This window comes from Canis lupus, chromosome X (assembly GCF_003254725.2).
Source record: "Canis lupus dingo isolate Sandy chromosome X, ASM325472v2, whole genome shotgun sequence".
NCBI classification, from domain to species: domain Eukaryota; kingdom Metazoa; phylum Chordata; class Mammalia; order Carnivora; family Canidae; genus Canis; species Canis lupus.
Window position 1 is genome coordinate 6,492,011 of NC_064281.1, and position 17,182 is coordinate 6,509,192.

A 17,182-nucleotide genomic window follows, 5' to 3' on the forward strand; every position below is an offset into this window, starting at 1 on the left:
GGGTGGCAAGTACAGAGTGGAAGTTTTCAGAGCTGCTTTTTGGCTTTAGAGCTACTCTCCACATAAGCTCAATGAATATCAAAGAGAAACTTTCTCTTGGCAAGGAAGCCAAAGGGTGGGGGGCCTAAAAACCCAGCCAATTTTTTTTTTAAGATTTTATTTATTTATTCATGAGAGACAGAGAGAGAGAGGCAGAGACACAGGCAGAGGGAGAAGCAGGCTCCCTATGGGGAGCCCGATGCAGGACTCGACCCTGGGTCCCCGGGATCACGCCCTGGGCCGAAGGCGGCGACCCTGGGTCCCCGGGATCACGCCCTGGGCCGAAGGCGGCGCCAAACCACCAAGCCCCCCCCCCCGCCCCCCCGGGCTGCCCCAGCTTCTTTATCTCCCAAACGCAGACCTGTTGTTTCTGGAAAGCGTAGGTGCAGTGTGGCTAGGACAAGGCCAAAGGATGCTCTGCAATGCAGTCTTCATTTATAGATGACGAACTTCGGGAGTCTTTGCAGATGAGAAGGAACACGATGTTCGTGTCCGTGGTGCAGCCAGAGTAGATGATGTTGCTTCACCAGAGCCTCACAGAACTGAAGGGCTTGTGGGAATGAGGCTGAAAAACCCAGCAAGTAGTAGCTGAGCCAGCCACTGGTCATGGGTCCCCTCTGGGACGTGCTGCCCTCAGCAACTGTCCCAAGACCCTGCAGGGCATTCCTCATAGAGATTTTGCCTCAAGATTTTTGACTGCCTTGTAATACTCAAATTCAGAGGCAGTCACTGTAGGGAAGACACCCCCCTCACTCTTCTAGTGGGTCAGAATCCTTTTCTTGTCAGATGCTCCGGAGTGTGTGATTATGCTAACCATACATAACATGAAACTTCCCACTTTAGCCACTTTAGAGTGTGTGACTTGGTGGTATTGACTACCAACACTGTTAACCGTTGCCAGAACTTTTCATCTTCCCAAACCTAAACTCTGTACCCACAAAACTATGATTCCTCCCCTACCTCCAACCCCTCCTAACCTTTATTTTATGTCCTGTGTCTATGAACTTGCCTCTTCTACATACCCCATGCAAGCGGAATCCTACAGTCCCACTTCCCGTTGATGGCGTATTTCATTGCGCATCACATCCTAAGGATCCATCCATGTGGTAGCAGGTGTCAGAAAGTCCTTCCTTTTTAAGGCTAACATTCCATTGTGTGGGTGGACCACATTTCATTGTCCATGTTACTTCTTGATGGACATTTGAGTTGTTTCCACTTGGAATATGCAACTGTTCAAAGACAAAAACAAAATTCTATCCTGAGAAATCGGTGACAGAATGAATCGGACTTTGTAAATGTGCATTTCTGAACACCAAAATCCAGGCCGTTTGGGGGCCCTTTCGTGTTCTGTTGCTTCATTTGCCATACGTGTCCCTTATATATTCTGATGTGTCTCCAGAGCCTGCATTCCTTTAAGGCTGTACCAAAGGCCTCGGGCTCTGAAAATCTTTTTGGAGCATCCATACCCAAAGAGGGCAAACATAGTTCTTACTCATCTTGTACTTCATTTCTACATCCCTCATATCTCTACATTGCAAAGCACAGTCTGATCTCCTGGGAGCTTTTTAAAAATGTCTCAGAAATGCAGAAGCTGAGGGGCGCCTGGGTGGCACAGTCGGTGAAGTGTCTGTCTTCAGCTCCGGTCATGACCTCAGGGTCCTGGGATTGAGCTTCCCTCCTCATCAGGGAGCCTTGCTTCTCCTTCTCCCTCTGCTCCTTGCACACATGCGTTCTCTGTCTCTAATTAATTAATTGGAAATCCATTAATTAAAATTAATTAATTAATTAAATCTTTTTTTTAAATGCAGAAGCTTGGGCCCAGCCATGGGACTGCTGAATCAGATCTGCATTTTAAATCCTGGGAGACCTGTCTGCACATTACAGTTTGAGAAGTGTTGGTTCATCAAGCCTAGAAATGTCTTCAAGGCAGGAACTATATCTTGCAAGACCCACCTTCCCCCCTCACAATATCTAGCAGGTTTTGTGCATAGTAGTTGTTCAGTAGATACTTATTAAGAGAGTAAATACAAACTCTAATCTCACCACGTGGCGGCTTTTTTGTACTCAACACCACCGAAGCATTTAACGACTAGTATTTAGGCAGGAGTTACGAGGTACAGACCCAAGGCACTATCTGCATATATTCTTTCTGTATTCTAGATTTTGCCCTTAAAATTGTATACCTGGTGCTTGGGAGGTGGGCTGGGAGGAGATGAAACAGATCCAGGCACTCCTTGGAGGACTGCCACGTGCCTGGAGAGTTGGCAGCCCGTGGGTCGGGGTTGGGGCGGGGGGGCGGGAGGGGAGGCAAGTGCTGCTCTTGAGCCCAGCCACCACGATGCTGCTGGCTCAGGTAGTGACCCCAGCTGGGGCGCTGATAAGCTTTCCCTGGGAGCCTTCCCCACACCACCAGTCTCACCCACCATCCTTGGCGGTGTGTACTTTGGTGCTGGTGGCCTCTGCGATACTCACTCTTCCTCCTCTATCTCCTGCCCTTTCACCTGGCCCCTCATCTACCAAAGCTTGAATCACTGGAGACCCAAGGTTGCATTCTCTGTGGTTATCTGCCAATGGGTCTGTCTTCGGTCTTGGCTGCCTCCTGACGTCTCCCCACCCCTCAGTCCTTAAATACCTCCTGCTGGGATGGGGGGGTCTTTCCTTTCCCCGAGAGCCTCCCCTCCTTGCACCGTCCACTGGCACAGCCTCTGGGCCTCTCCCATGGGGCATGTCTCTCCAGTGCATGTAACATGCACCTTGACTGTACATGGCTGAGGCTGTCATCTTGGGCGGGTGGAAACTTACTTGCAATCTCTCTGTTATTATGTTGGGATAAAATTGTCTAGACTTTTGAAACCAGTTATTAACAAAACCATGAAGCAGTCCATTCCATTAGGAGTAGTTGTTTAATTTTGTTTATGGTGTTGACTTGCAATGAGTAATTGCCTTGTCAACCGAAGAGTTTGGCTGTCCGTGGATCTAGGTGTAGGTTTTAGGAAAATACCAGGCACTTGCAGAACTGAGCCATGGTCATTGCTTAGTACCCAGCTCTTTAGCTACATAGGAAAAACGTACTGCTCTAGCGCTTTGTGAGGACTTTAGAAGTCATTCTCAAGTTAGTCATGGCAAACAGTCGAGCTGTGAACTTTCAGACTGTACACAGCTCAGAACTGTTAACTTTTTTCACTAGTTTTCCTAGCAGTTAGTAAAGATAATAGCTTCCTGGTATAAAACTGGGGTTGGCAAACTTTTTTTTGTAACAAGCCAAGTAGTAAATATTTTTGGTTTTGTGGGCCAAAATACTCAATTCTGTCCTGTAGCAGTATGTAAACAAGTGGGTGTGGTTATATTCCAGTAAAATTTTATTTACCAAGAAAAAAAAAAAAGGCACAGCTGGCTACTCATGGGCCATAGGTTGCCAAGCGCTAGTACAGAAAGGCTGTGTTAGTTGCTGCCAAGTTGATTATTACTATATAGGAAAAACTAGGATTAAAGTTCAAGATGTCCCAGGATTAAAGTTATCATCAAATGGGTGACATACAAACAAGCTTTAAATGAGTCCATACACGTTCATACATCTGTGTTTGGCACGGAGTCGTGAATACCTTAATAGGCACAGTGTGGCATAATCTAAGTAGGACTTTAATCAAAGAAATTGCTAAGTGTTAGGCAGGGATGTGGAAGATTTAGAACCTTCAAACACAGGACACTAGCAAACCGCCCGGCGCCTCCTCCAGGTGTTCACTGCAGTTGCCATATGACCCAGCACGGTCATTCCTAGGTGCATACCCACGGGAAATGAAGGCATATGTCACACAGAAACTTGAGCACCAGGGTTCATAGCAGCATAATAGCTGAACAGTAAAAACTCCAGTATCTAGCAATGGACGAGTGGATCCCTAAAATGTGGTATTCCATACAGCGGAGTATCGTTCAGCCATAAAAAGGAGTAATTGACAGGTGCCGTAACACGGTTGAGCCTTGAAACATTATGCTGACTGAAGGAAGCCAGTCACAAATGCTGTGTATCATAGGATTCTTTTTATATGAGCCGTCCAGTAGAGGCAAATGCATAGTGAAGGAAGTAGGTTAGTGGGTGCCGGGATGGAAGGGATCAGGAAATGACCACCCATGGCTACTGGGTTTCTTCTAGGCTCGGGGAAGTGTCCTGAAATGGGATGTGGTGCTTGCACAGTTCTGCGAATATACTAAATAGCCATTCCCTTGTATATTTAGATGGATGAGTTTTGTGGTATTTGAATTCTATCTCAATAAAGCAGTTGCAAAAACCTAGGTATGGGATTCATGTATGAGAAATAGTAATTTAACAAAAATAATGTATCATTACTGTTTGGATAAAGGAGATGGAGAAAACCAACCTGTGCCTTTGGCTCCACTGTTTGGGGTTGTGTTGTTTGTGAGTGCTCATGCTCTTCCCTATTCCCTCGGTGAATAGTAGCCCTCGTTCGTGCAGAGGTGGCCCCAGGTGAGGCCCCTTGTTCCCCAAATAGGAATCATGTGGCCTCAGAGCCCAGGAAGGGTCCTGGCTGATCCCGCAGGTGGTCCTAGAACCTGTGGGCGACACGTCACAGGCGTGTTGTTTCTGGCTGAGTTCTGGGCACTTGCTTTGCTCGTTTGGAAGCTCATGGGACATGCCTCTTTGTTGCAGATTGAAGAAGGAAGTAAAGCTGCGGCGGTGGACAAGTTACTGGCTGGGGACGAGATCGTCGGCATCAACGACATCGGACTCTCAGGGTTTAGACAGGAAGCGATTTGCCTGGTGAAGGGGTCTCATAAAACCCTAAAGCTGGTAGTGAAACGGTAAGACCCGTGCCTTGTGCCATCTTTGCAAACAGAAGTGAGTGAAATAGCAAAATGTGAAGCCAGGTTGGCTGATCGGTATCGCAGCAAGCGACGTCCCATTTGGACTTGAGTGTGTTCATGCGTACGTGCACATAAAATTATATTTCTTGGCCAAGGATGAAGCGTGTATGCACACATAGAATTATGTCTCTTGACCAAGGATGAATCCAGTGCCAAAAACTTAAAAGATGCCTTCTTTTATTAGTACCGATTGTTCCTTTGATTTATGAAGTGAATTTGAATACTCTTACCTTTTCTTCAGCAATACGTAGATTATTCTCTTAAGAGAACTATCTTCCACATGAGGTGTTGTTGCCTGTTATTTCCACAAGGTGGCAGGCTACTGCGTTTTTGGTTTTCATGCCAGAATCGAAAATTATTGCACCAAGAGGGAAGTCAGCAACCAGGAGTTTGCAGTGCTGTGCTGAGGTCTGGGGGGTATTCAGCTGCTTGTTCCTACAAACCAGATTGCCGGTGCAAGTCTGGAGGACTTGAAACGATTAGGAAAGTGGAATTAGGGATGTGATGTTTTTACACACAGGAGCTACAACAGTTCTCCTGGACCCCTGCCATGAAATTACTTATGATTGGTTATCTTCATATAGAACAAATGTTCCACCTTGCATTTTGTAGATGGGTAATTATAGTAAAGTGTTTGTGTGTCCCCCCCGACCCCCCTCTTTTTTTTCAGAATTAATGCAGTCCTTCCAAGCTTGGTTGTAAATATTTTTAAATAAATGGCCTCAAGCATTTACTTATTTATTTATAAAGATTTTATTTATTTATTTATTTACTACTGAGAGACACACAGAGAGAGAGGTAGAGACACAGGCAGAGGGAGAAACAGGCTCCAGCGCGCAGGGAACCCAATGTGGGACTTGATCCCAGAACCCTGGGATCACACCCTGAGCTGAAGGCAGATGTTCAACCGCTGAGCCACCCAGGTGTCCTATTTACTTCAATTTTTAATACAGGCCTGAAGGTGTATTCCCAAAGGACTTTAGTCTTTTTTGTTTTTTGTTTTGGACTCACCATATCCAAGGAGGAGGCTCAGAAACAAGGAAGGAAAAACTCGTTCGTTGCCACACTGAATTAGCAACCTCATTCCTAAGTGGTGCAGACTATCCTCTTTGTAAATCAGCAAAGTTTGGGAACCCTTTGGAGAGGATGAGGTGGGAGAGATGCTGTTATACTCTATGGCTATTCCTTTGTGGTCACATTAATGGCCTTTCTAAGGTAGGATTGTGTTCTCACAGAACTCTATGGGACTTGGTGCGGTGATAATGACGGGAAGGGACACTTGGTGCACAGAGGTGAGCTAGGCTTTACCAAGGTGTCTTCAGGTGTCCTCACCAGTCTCCAGGCTCATTGGACCTGCTGCTCTCCTTTGTCTCCCATAGGAATCTGCAGGTTGACTTGAAAACAAGATGCTAGGTTTTGACAGAGATTACTAGTAGCAGGGCCCATTCTTGGTGAGAATGTGGGGGAATAAGCATGTATTTGATCTAATGCCAGTTAGAAAACAGAGTAAACAGACTTTGTGGTGGGTAGTTTGGCAACATGTTTCAGAAGGCATCTCTTGCACCCACAGATTTTGTTTCTGGGATCCCAGATACTCAGCAAAGGGAAATTACCGAAATGAATTAGAGACCATCCAGACTATGAAGTACTGCTGTTACAAGTGATGTTAGCAATTGCTGCCGTGAGAAGATGCTCCACAAAGTCCAGTTGAGTGGAGCACATAAAGGTAGTTAGAGAACTGTGTATGTCCATCCTTACAGTTTCTTTTTTTTTTTTTTTTTTTTTAAAGATTTTATTTATTTATTCATGATAGTCACAGAGAGAGAGAGAGAGAGGCAGAGACACAGGCAGAGGGAGAAAGGCTCCATGCACCGGGAGCCCGACGTGGGATTCGATCCCGGGTCTCCAGGATCGCGCCCTGGGCCAAAGGCAGGCGCCAAACCGCTGCGCCACCCAGGGATCCCTCCTTACAGTTTCTTTAAGATTTATTTACTTCTTTGAGAGAGAGTGTGAACGGGGTCGAGGAAGCAGAGGGAGAGAGAGACGAGCCTCAGACTCCCTGCTGAGCGGGGAGCACAAGACGGGGCTCAATCCAGGATTGTGAGACCATGACCTGAGACAAAATCAAGAGTTAGACGCCCAACCACCTGGGTCCCCCAGGCACCCCCTATTCTTAATTCTTAGTTTTAATTTTTAAAAATATTGTGGTACAACACACATAGCATAAAATTGACCATCTTAACCATATTTAAGTATACATTTAAGTTTTATATGGGTGCTCACGTCGGCAGCACATATACTAAGTACTATATGAGTTTTATCACAATAAGAACTCTTGAGATTGTTGCATTTTTAAAGAGGAGAAGCCTTTGGGATTCCGTGTGCCTCTGTTCACAGGACTCAGCAGAAAGTCGGGTCCCCAGGAAACCATCAACTGTGGCATCATGTTCTGTACAAGGCAGGGCCCCAGAGGAGGTTGATTCATTACTCTGTGATGAAGACAGAAGGAATGACCGTACAAAGGGTGGGTGTTTGAATGCTGGCTACAGTATACTCGAAAGCTGTTTATTCTTCATTTACTTAGTTTTTAAAGCAATACCTGGGCATAGTTAGTAGAGTACCCATGTTCAGAGGAACACGTGGGGTGGAATAGGTCACTTGCGCACCCCTGTTTTGCCTCTCCAAAGAGCAGTGTTGTCACTACTGATCTCTTGGGCTTCTTGGAGTTTTTTTTTTTTTCTTAAGATTATTTATTTATTTATTTATTCATGAGAAACCCACAGAGAGAGAAGCAGAGACATAGGCAGAGGGAGAAGCAGGCTCTCTGCAGGGAGCCTGATGCAGAACTCGATCACAGGGCCCGGGGATCATGATCTGACCCAAAGGCAGACGCTCAACCACTGAGCCACCCGGGTGCCCCAGCTTCTTGGAGTTATATATGTGCTTGTGTATTTGCATATGTATCTGTGGAGATTGTTCTATGTTGTGTGCAGTAAAGTCTGACTCGTGATTTCTCTGAACGACCCCACGGTGCTGCACAGTCTGGATCGTCTGCTGTCGTTCAGTGAACAGCTGTGGTGCTTCTGGTGGGTACATGTAACACACAGAATGCTATGTGGTGTGTTATGCTATGTGGTGTCCTTGAACCCCATTGTGCGTCCCTGTCCTACGTAGAGAGCGTTACAGTGCATTTCCAGCCCCGGGGTACTTGAATCAGAGGGTTTGTGCAGCATGAACCATTACAGCTACCTCCACGTTTCTCAGACCACTTTTCAGACTCAGATCCACTCTAGCAGAAGCGTTTTCAGTTTGTTTCTGTTCTCTTTTTGAATGTGACAGGTGAAAAATGGCTTCAGTGTTTAAGTGGGCATTTTTCACTACGAGTGAAGTTGGGCATCATTCCTTATGTATAGAAACTTTTTTTGACCTAGAGGAACATCTTTAAGGATATAAAAAATAAACTAAATTCTGTTGAAAGCAAAGCATCTCTGCCACAGAGATCTTGTCAGTAGAGAGTCCAGGAAGGCCTTTGGGGCCTGTCATCTGATGGAGCTGACGAGTTATGTAAAAGACTCTTGGGGAGAGGGATCAGACTTTTGCCCCAAAGGATTTATGGGAGCCACTATGTAGAACCCTGCTTTTGCATTTGTATATCCCATTTTCTCTTTTCTTTTTTGCAAAGATTTATTTATTTACTTGAGAGAGAGAATGTGCACAAGAGAGAAACAGAGCAAGTGCACAGAAGCAGAGGGAGAAGTAGACTCCATGCTGAGCAGCGAGCCTGATACAGGACTTGAACCCAAGGATCATGACCTAAGCCGAACGCAGATGCTTCACCTACTGAACCACCAGGAGCCCTCCAGTTTTCTTTTTTTTTTTTTTTTAAAGATTTTATTTATTTATTTATTCATGAGAGACAGAGAGAGAGACAGAGACAGAGACACAGGCAGAGGGAGAAGCAGGCTCCATGCAGGGAGCCTGACGTGGGACTCGATCCCAGGACTCCAGGATCATGCCCTGGGCTGAAGGCAGGCACTAGACCACTGAGCCACCCAGGGATCCCCTCCAGTTTTCTTTAAATGAGGGGTGCGCATAACAATTACCTAGTTTAGATGGGAATTAATGTTTTAAGGAATATATAAAGCAAGATATAAAAGCAAACCCATGCAGTTTGTTCACTTTTTTGTGTGTGTGTGTGCAGACATACTTTTCTTTATGTTATTTTTTTTAAATGTATTTGACAGGGACTCCTGGGTGGCTAAGTTGGTGAGCGTCTACGTTCAGCTCAGGTCATGATCCTGGGATGGAATCCTGCATCAGTCTCCCTGCTCGGTGGGGTGTCTGCTTCTCCCTCTGCCCTTCACCTCACTTACACTTTCTCTCTCTGTCTCAAACAAATAAAATCTTAACAAAAATAAAATAATTTTCTCTGAAATTGGTAACATGTATTCTTCATCTAAATTTAAATTTCTGCTTAAACTCTGCCATTCTGTTTCTCCATCCCCAGGCAACCACTAATCAGACTTTTGTCTCACACATTAGTTAGCATTCTCTAGCATTTTCTGTAGAGCTCCAAAATAGATCATGCACTCGTCCAAAAAAAAAAAAAAAAAAGTGGCCAGTTTAAAAAAGGCACTCTGTAAATTATTCATAGACGGAGCCACAGACACATAAATACCCTATGTTGCCCTACCCAAGAGTGTAGCCAATGATAAACTAGCTTGTTCAGCTCTTGTTTAACTTGATTCTGATACCTGCCCCGTCTTTAGGTACCCCAAGAAAGGGTGGCATTTATGATGAAGACTGCAAGAGGCCAGTACAGGTTTGGTGGTTCTGGAAGGTTGTGGGGACAGGGGGTATGCACTTTATTGTAAAATCCATACCCATAGTTTTTGGAATTTTTGGTTTTTTTGTTTTGTTTTTGTTTTAAGTAGGCCCTACACTCATTACAGAGCCCAACATGAGGCTTAAACTCAGGACCCTGAGATCAAGACCTGAGCTGAGACCAAGAGTCAGATGCATATTACCAACTGAGCCACCCAGGTGCCTCTCCCTACTCGTACTTTTATTAATAAAATGAAGTAGTGGGCAGCCCGGTTGGCTCAGCAGTTTAGCACCACCGTCAGCCCGGGGCATGGTCCTGGGGACCCTGGATCGAGTCCCGCGTTGGGCTCCCTGTATGGAGCCTGCTTCTCCTTCTGCCTGTGTCTCTGCCTCTCTCACTCTCTGTGTCTCTCATGAATGAATAAATAAAATCTTTAAAAAAAAAAAATAAATAAATAAAATGAAGTAGTGGTTCACATACTGACTCCTTCCTGCTACTGGTAGCTGCTACCTTTTTTTTTTTTTTTTTTTGTAAAGATGTGTTTATTGATTTGATGGGGAGAGGCAAGAGGAGAGCCAGCATGGAGTCCCAAACAGACTGTCACTGGGTGTGGAGCCCGACATAGGGCTTGATGCCACAACCCCAAGACCCTGACCTGAGCCAAAACCAAGAGGCAGACACCCAACCAACTGCGCCACCCAGGCACCCCCCCTGCTATCTATCTTTTCTTTGTAGGCTGGTTTTATTTCAGAGTGTGTAGGGATCAAGCAGCCAGGAAAGGATCACGGTGGGCCAATCCGACAAAGCCATGGCATCTTGTTTCATGGGGCATGGGTGGTGCATATCTTGTCATCGCTTAGAAGCTGGGGCTTGGGAAGGTGATGCAGCAGGAGATATGTGTAGATCATTATCTCTCCCCAGCAAAGTTTCTTTCCCAGACAAATGAGAGTAGGCACTTCCTTTCTCCCAGAGCGCAGTATCAGTTGGAAACAAAGAACTGTAACTTTGATCCCTTCCAGGTGCACATATGTTCTCTCCTGCGATGCCCAGGTGGTATCCGCTGCCAGTGAGTCGTGGAGGGGAGTGGGGAGGGGTGGCGGTGGGGGGCGTCTGCCCAGGAGTCAGAAGAACTGTTGTACCATGAGGAGAGGCTGAGTGGAAAGTTCTTGCCTTGTCTTTCCTCCTGGGTACTCTGGGGTTCCAGCTTTGCTTGGCCACGGACGTGCTACTCATGGGAAAGTTCGGGGCGGATGTGGTAACCTTTCCTTGTGTGTCCCTATGGTTGTCTTCTGCACTTTCTCCTCGGTGTCCAGGCTCCACCCTAGGAGTGTTGACGGTCTGCAGCGGATCCTGTGCTGGTATTTTCACAGAGCGCCATGGGCTGTTCTGCTGGGCAGCCATAGCGGCTTAAGCAGATGTGCTTGGAAAAGGTTAAGACCAAAAACCGAGTCACTTGTGTTTTCCTGATCCAGGTGGCCGAGTAGATGAGCCTTCGCTGTTGGAGAGGTGCTGAACATCTGACGCCTGATGCACTCGGTGTGTTGGGGAAGGAGAGCATCTTGCTCAGAGCTGGGGTTAAGGCTGTTGTGTCTGATTCTGTAAAATGTGCACTGAAAGCTCTGCGTGAGGAGTGCTGGGACACAGTCCTCCTTTCTTCTCACTTCAGAGGCAAATTATCATAGGTTCAGCTCCTTAAAAGTATGTATAATTTCAAATATCCTATGGGGAATTTCTTTTAAATATCATGCCTTATTTTGGAAAGCTTGCAGTTGTTCTTTTGGCTTTTCTTTCAAATTTGCATGGTAATACTAGTATTGCTTACAATGGAAGTAACCTGCCCACCTCTTCATTCATCTTACTCTCAACCGAGACTCAAACAAAACTGTTGCAAGCAGTTTTGCCAAGGCCAAATTATCAGTAGGGTTGATTCATGTGTTTTTCTGCCTCTTTTGCTGGCAGCCTTAAATTCTTTGTGACTCTAATTACGTCCACTAAGCTTGCATTCAGAAGCAGATTAGCACCCATGGACAGATAGAGGTTCTTTGCAGGAGGCTGTAAGGGTTGGCCTGGCTATGGGCATAGTTACATATTTGAAGAAAGGGAGTTTCACATCTAGTAGCCACAGCCATGCTTGCTTGGAGCAAATCTCTTGCCACACACATCATTTTCCAGATGTCACTAAGTTGCAACAAATTTTGCTCCAAGCCCATATTGGGCTGTGCTCCCCCTCTGCTCCTGGCTCCTTGGAGCTGTCCTTAGCAGGTGGTTCTGCGTGCCGCCCTGACCCCGATGAGCACAGAGATTCTTGGAAGCAGCTTCATACAACGATACAGCAAGAGTGCAGGGCTGGCTAGGACGTCCGCAGGTTGTGTCCCTCTTACCTTTCCCTCTCGAGTTCTCCCTGGGACAGAAACAGTGTGTGTGTGTGTGTGTGTGTGTGTGTGTGTGTGTGTGTGTATGTGTGCGTGCTGTGCCTCAGTGGGGATGTTGGCAGGTCTCGGTGAGATCTTGTGCTTTAGGAGGGTGGTCTGCAGTCATTTGCTCAACTTCTGGGGTAGAGTTTCTATTGTAAGCATTTCTGGGATTATGGCTGTTTGCTACATGCTTATTGTTAAACAGAGTAGACCCAGAGATTTATGAGGGACAGACACCCTGACTTCTTCAGGCTGTTTTCCATTGTTGTTTTTATTAAATAAAATCAAGAGAAAAAAAGAAAAGTTACTTCTGTTCAAATTTAGGCTTAGTGTATGGTTTGAGCAATTTAATCAGATGAATTTCCAATGATGTGAGACATTTCATTTTCTAAGTCAAGTAGATAGTGGTAAAAAGTTAAGATTGTGTTTTCGTTGCAAAGCACGTTAGTGATGTTTATAAAACTTAGTGTGGCAACATCAATGGTTTCCAGTGTGTTAAGACACACAGAGAATGTTTTACTTATCTTCGTTTCTTTTGTATATGACTCATCAGCCCTGTTGCTAATCCTTAGAGCTATTTATAATTAGTTTTATTAATGGTTTCACATTTGAATGTCCTGAGTTTCTTTGCCAAAAAAAAAAAAAAAATCCATTCTCTTGAATTGTAGCAAGGAAGTTGGGTCGTCGCCCTTTTAAAACCATGGGTTGAACTTACTGGTGTGTTAGTCAGCTGGGGAAATACACTGAGAACACAGGTGGGTGGGACAGTCTGAGGTTTTTTTCCCTTTTTTCTGACGTTTGTGGATTATAAAAGGAAATAGAAAAAGCAAGTCATTTGGGTCCGTTCCAGTTCTGCATGTGTTCTTTACATGACATTTCCACACAGCTTTCTCTGCTGAAGCACCCTTGCAAGGGAAGGATGAGGGGTGCCCTGGCCTCATGGACAGGAACCCTGGTGCTTTCATCCTGTGTGAATGCTGCTTCTCAGCCTGGCATCTGTTGAAAATGCAGCTTTGATGTCTTGTATCAGTTGCAGCTGCTGAGGCCATTAGGGAATTTTTATCTGAATTCTCCTCATGTATAAAAGCAGGAACTGTCTGACTCTTATCCCATAGGACTAGAGATTCCATCAAGCATGACCTCCCCTTCCACTGCATTGTGTCGTCTGATCACTGCCCAGGAAAAGAACTCTCTGCCATTTATAGAGTGCTCTGACCTATGTTTTTGTACATTCATGTAACGTGTGAGAAGCACTGCAGGCAAATGGTGAAGATCATACCGCTACGTCCTGCCCTCCAGGAGCTGGCTGGCTGCTGAGTGTGCTCAGAGGCATGGGCCAGGAAAGCTCTAACAAGTGGTGAGCCAACAGATGTCAAGAGGAATGGAAGCAGATCTCAGCAGAGTTTTTCTTAAGGATAGGCTGTTGATCCTTCCTTGGAAGGTTGAGCCAGATTTGAGCTACATATCTGGTCAGTGGTACCAGGGCTCCTAAAGAGAATGGCAGAGGGGATGCAATCAAAAGGAGTGCAGGGGGAGGGATTACGAGGTAGCTGGGGGCGGGCAGTGCAGGACCTGAGCTTGCATATGAACGGCCAGGAAGGCGAGTGCAATTGCATCAGCCTGGCCAGGTCTGTCCCCAGCAGATGTCCATGCTGCTGGCCCCGGGGAACACTCCACACAATAGCTTGGCTAGATGCCTTGAGAACGTGGGAGCTTGGCCTTCCTTCTGTGGCAGCTGGGAGTAGCTGAAGGTTCTGGAGTGAGAGCAAGAGCTGTCCAGAGCAGAGCTGCAAGGAGATTGATCTGGCAGGAGGTAGATAGACCAGCAGAGGGAGAGGCCCGTCAGGACATAGGCTTCCCTGGGCTTGGCAGGAACTGGGAGTTGTAGGGTCAGAGCAAGGTTCATTTTGTGTTTGTGGAGTGGTGCATTTTCTTTGTCTCCTTTTGAAGGAATAAGAAGAGAGCTTGTGGTTGCCCCTCCTCTGGTGCAGACTCCCGTCCCCACCCCACCTCCCATGCTGGCCTCTGGTCCTTGAATCCTGTGGTCCCCTGTGTAGGGCTGGCCCCGTTCACTCAAGGGCTCACTGAGGAGCATCGCCGTACTGTCCAGCTCACCCGCTACCCCAAATCCAGGCCTTTTCCCCCTGGGGGGCCCCCAGTGCGTCACTATTGATTCCCCCCCAGGAGTGTTCTCTGCCCCCAGTATGGCCTGGAGGCCCCCACACACTGTGCACACGGCATCAGTGCGCGCGCAAAGCCAAGGCCCCTTCTCCCCTCCCCGCGGGGCTGGTACCGTCAGGCCGAGCTCGTGGTGACCGGGCACAGACTGTGTGTGTTGTGTGAGGCTTGCCTGCTGGCTTCATTCTAAAAGGTCATGAAAATAACTCAACACTCATGTGACTTTTGGGGGGTGGGGTGGGGGAAGGAAGGGATTCTGTTCTTTATGAGAGTGATAAACATTTTATTGCATTGAAGCATTTATTTTAATAATTCCTTTTTTAAAATGATTTCTGATGTCTGGATTTGTTCTTAATTTTCAGTGATAGCTTAGCATTTTTCATATTTGTGATCTAAACCGTGTCCTTCCAAAAATCCCTCAAGGACTACCTAGCATATAAAACTTTTTTTTTTTTTCAAAATTGAAGTAAATATCAATTAATTGTGGTATGTAATTTGTGGGAAAGGCTTCAGGGGAACTGTCATTAGGATGAATAATTTTATCTGGAGTACCAGACAGTGTTCATAGTCAGTACTGTGGCTTTTCAGTATTTGTATGAAAGGAATATTAACCACTGATTAGAGATTACATGTCGGAAGAGTGCCAGGGCATGAGGGAATGCTCACAGAACCCGGCCGGCTGCAGAACGCAGTGAGCCTGCTGACTCTGCAGATTCTCTGACTTGTCTAGAAACAGATGGGAGGACATGCACAGAGATTACCTGTGATTATCTTTAAGTCATGGCTTATTTTCCTTTGTCTTCTTGGTGGCTTCTTAATTTTCTTTTTTTTTTTTTTTAAGATTTGTTTATTTATTTATTCAGAGAGAGAGAGAGAGAGAGAGAGCCAGAGACACAGAGACACAGGCAGAGGGAGAAGCAGGCTCCACGCAGGAAGCCTGACATGGGACTCGATCCCGGGCTTCAGGCTCCAGAATCATACCCCAGGCTACAGGCAGCGCTAAACCGCTGCACCACCGGGGCTGCCCTTAATTTTCAAATGTTCCATATTTTTTAAGATTTTATTTATTTATTTGACATAGAGCAAGAGACAGAATATAAGCAGAGCAGAGGGAAAGGGAGAAGCAGACTCCCAGCAGAGCAGAGAGCCCAATGTGGGGCTCGATCCCAGAACCCCGGGATCATGACCTGAGCCGAAGGCAGATGCTGAACTGACTGAGGCACGCAGGTGTCCCGTGTTCCATATTTTCTGCAATAAGCATGCATTTTAAGGATTCCGAACATCAATAGCCATTTGAATAAAGATTTCTTTCCTATACACTGGGATGACTGTAGTTTGGTGTGACTGTGGACCGACTTCCATTGCCCCTGGGATTCTGGGGCTCCATGCCCAGTGTGGGACGTTGTTGGTCTTAGTCTATGACATCCCCGCCCATGCCGCCCTGCAGAGACGCAGGACCTTGGGCATCTGGGGTGCGCTGTATAGGCCTTCGCAGCGGTAGTGAGCTGTGCTCGCATCCGCCCCTCCTGGATACTTCCAAGGCCGGAGATCACCCTGTGTGGGTTTCCTTCCCCGAAGGGCCTTCCTGACTGGTCTCCCCAGTCAGCTTACATCTGACTGTGCACAAGGAGGAAACATGGGATTGGCGGCTTCCGGGTTCATTCCTGTTTGATATTTGCCACCGGGCCATCTGGACCTCCGCAGACATCAGGGGGAAGGAATGATTTGGGAGTGGTTTGCTACCCGCCCGTCGTGCATTTACACACTTGTAATGCCCATGGCTCTGCTAGGTGGCCAGGGTGGGTACAGAACCGAGTGTGGCGTGGGTTCCCCCGGGCCCTCACCCTGGGGCCTTGTGTTCCTCTGTGCTGGCACACCGTGTGACCTGTGGCCCCCACATTTGCAGCAACTGGATGATTTAAAGCCACCTGAGTGTGTGTCTTGTATGAAAAAAAAAACACCCCAGTCTAGTGACAGTGAGGCCCGGAAAGCTGCTCCTGTGTCTGTTCCAGAGGGACAGTGACTGTGTGGGCACACTAGGTGGCGCCAGAGCGCCCGTCCCCAGAACCCGCCTGTCCAGCATCACAGGACTGTGACCATGAACGTCCTCCTCTCCCTTATCAACGCGAATCCAGCCGTTTTAGGCAATCAGAGGGGCTGACAAAGCAGCTGGAACCTTGCCAAATACGTTCATTATGCGCTAGGAAATTCAGAGGACCTGGCGAGAGCTCGTATGTTTTAAAGAAAACATCAGTGTGCCCAGTAGTCATGACGTCCTCATTCCAGGGGTGACCTTTCCACTGTGTTATCATTTCTTCTTCTTTTTTTAAAGCCCCTAATTCGTACTGTAATTGTTGACTATGTCTTGAAAGAGACGTGTATCTGTGTTATCTTCACAAGGAGGAAAGGCTTTTACTCTTGGAGCTCCACTGCCTGCCCCAGTGAGCCAGCCCGTGGCCTAGTCTTGCCAGCCAGAGAATGGAAAGATGTGGCCACAAAGTAGGAGGCCTTTTCCTTTCCTAGCCTCCTTTTTTTATCTGTCTCCCTTTGCCTCTGCTCTCAGTCTAGTTTCTTTCCTTCACTGATTAACCATAAAGGAAGATGAAAGAAATTGTGGACATGATAGCACAGAAAAAGCCATCTGAAAATGAAATTCACGTGGCCAGAGCCTTCCTTACGAGGATTTTGAGAAACTCTATGAGGTACGGTTGGGTTTTACTTCTGCAGTGTGATGAATTTGCTTCATGCTTTCGTTCACGGGGAATCTCCTGAAGTCAACGCTTTCCACATTTTGCCATCCAGATATTTTTCTTCATGAATTATGAGTTGTCAGGTTTATGTTACA

At 46.6% G+C, this 17,182-nt stretch overlaps 1 protein-coding gene across 2 annotated transcripts in view; it reads left to right on the top strand.

The window, feature by feature from the left end:
* SHROOM2 (shroom family member 2) overlaps window positions 1–17,182 on the top strand; it is a 143,420-nt gene that overhangs the window by 66,096 nt on the left and 60,142 nt on the right. For both annotated transcript variants that reach the window (XM_025436213.3, XM_025436208.3), the window contains exon 2: window positions 4,706–4,857. In XM_025436213.3, coding sequence (XP_025291998.3) covers window positions 4,706–4,857 — 152 coding nt within the window. The remainder of the gene's footprint in view (window positions 1–4,705; window positions 4,858–17,182) is intronic.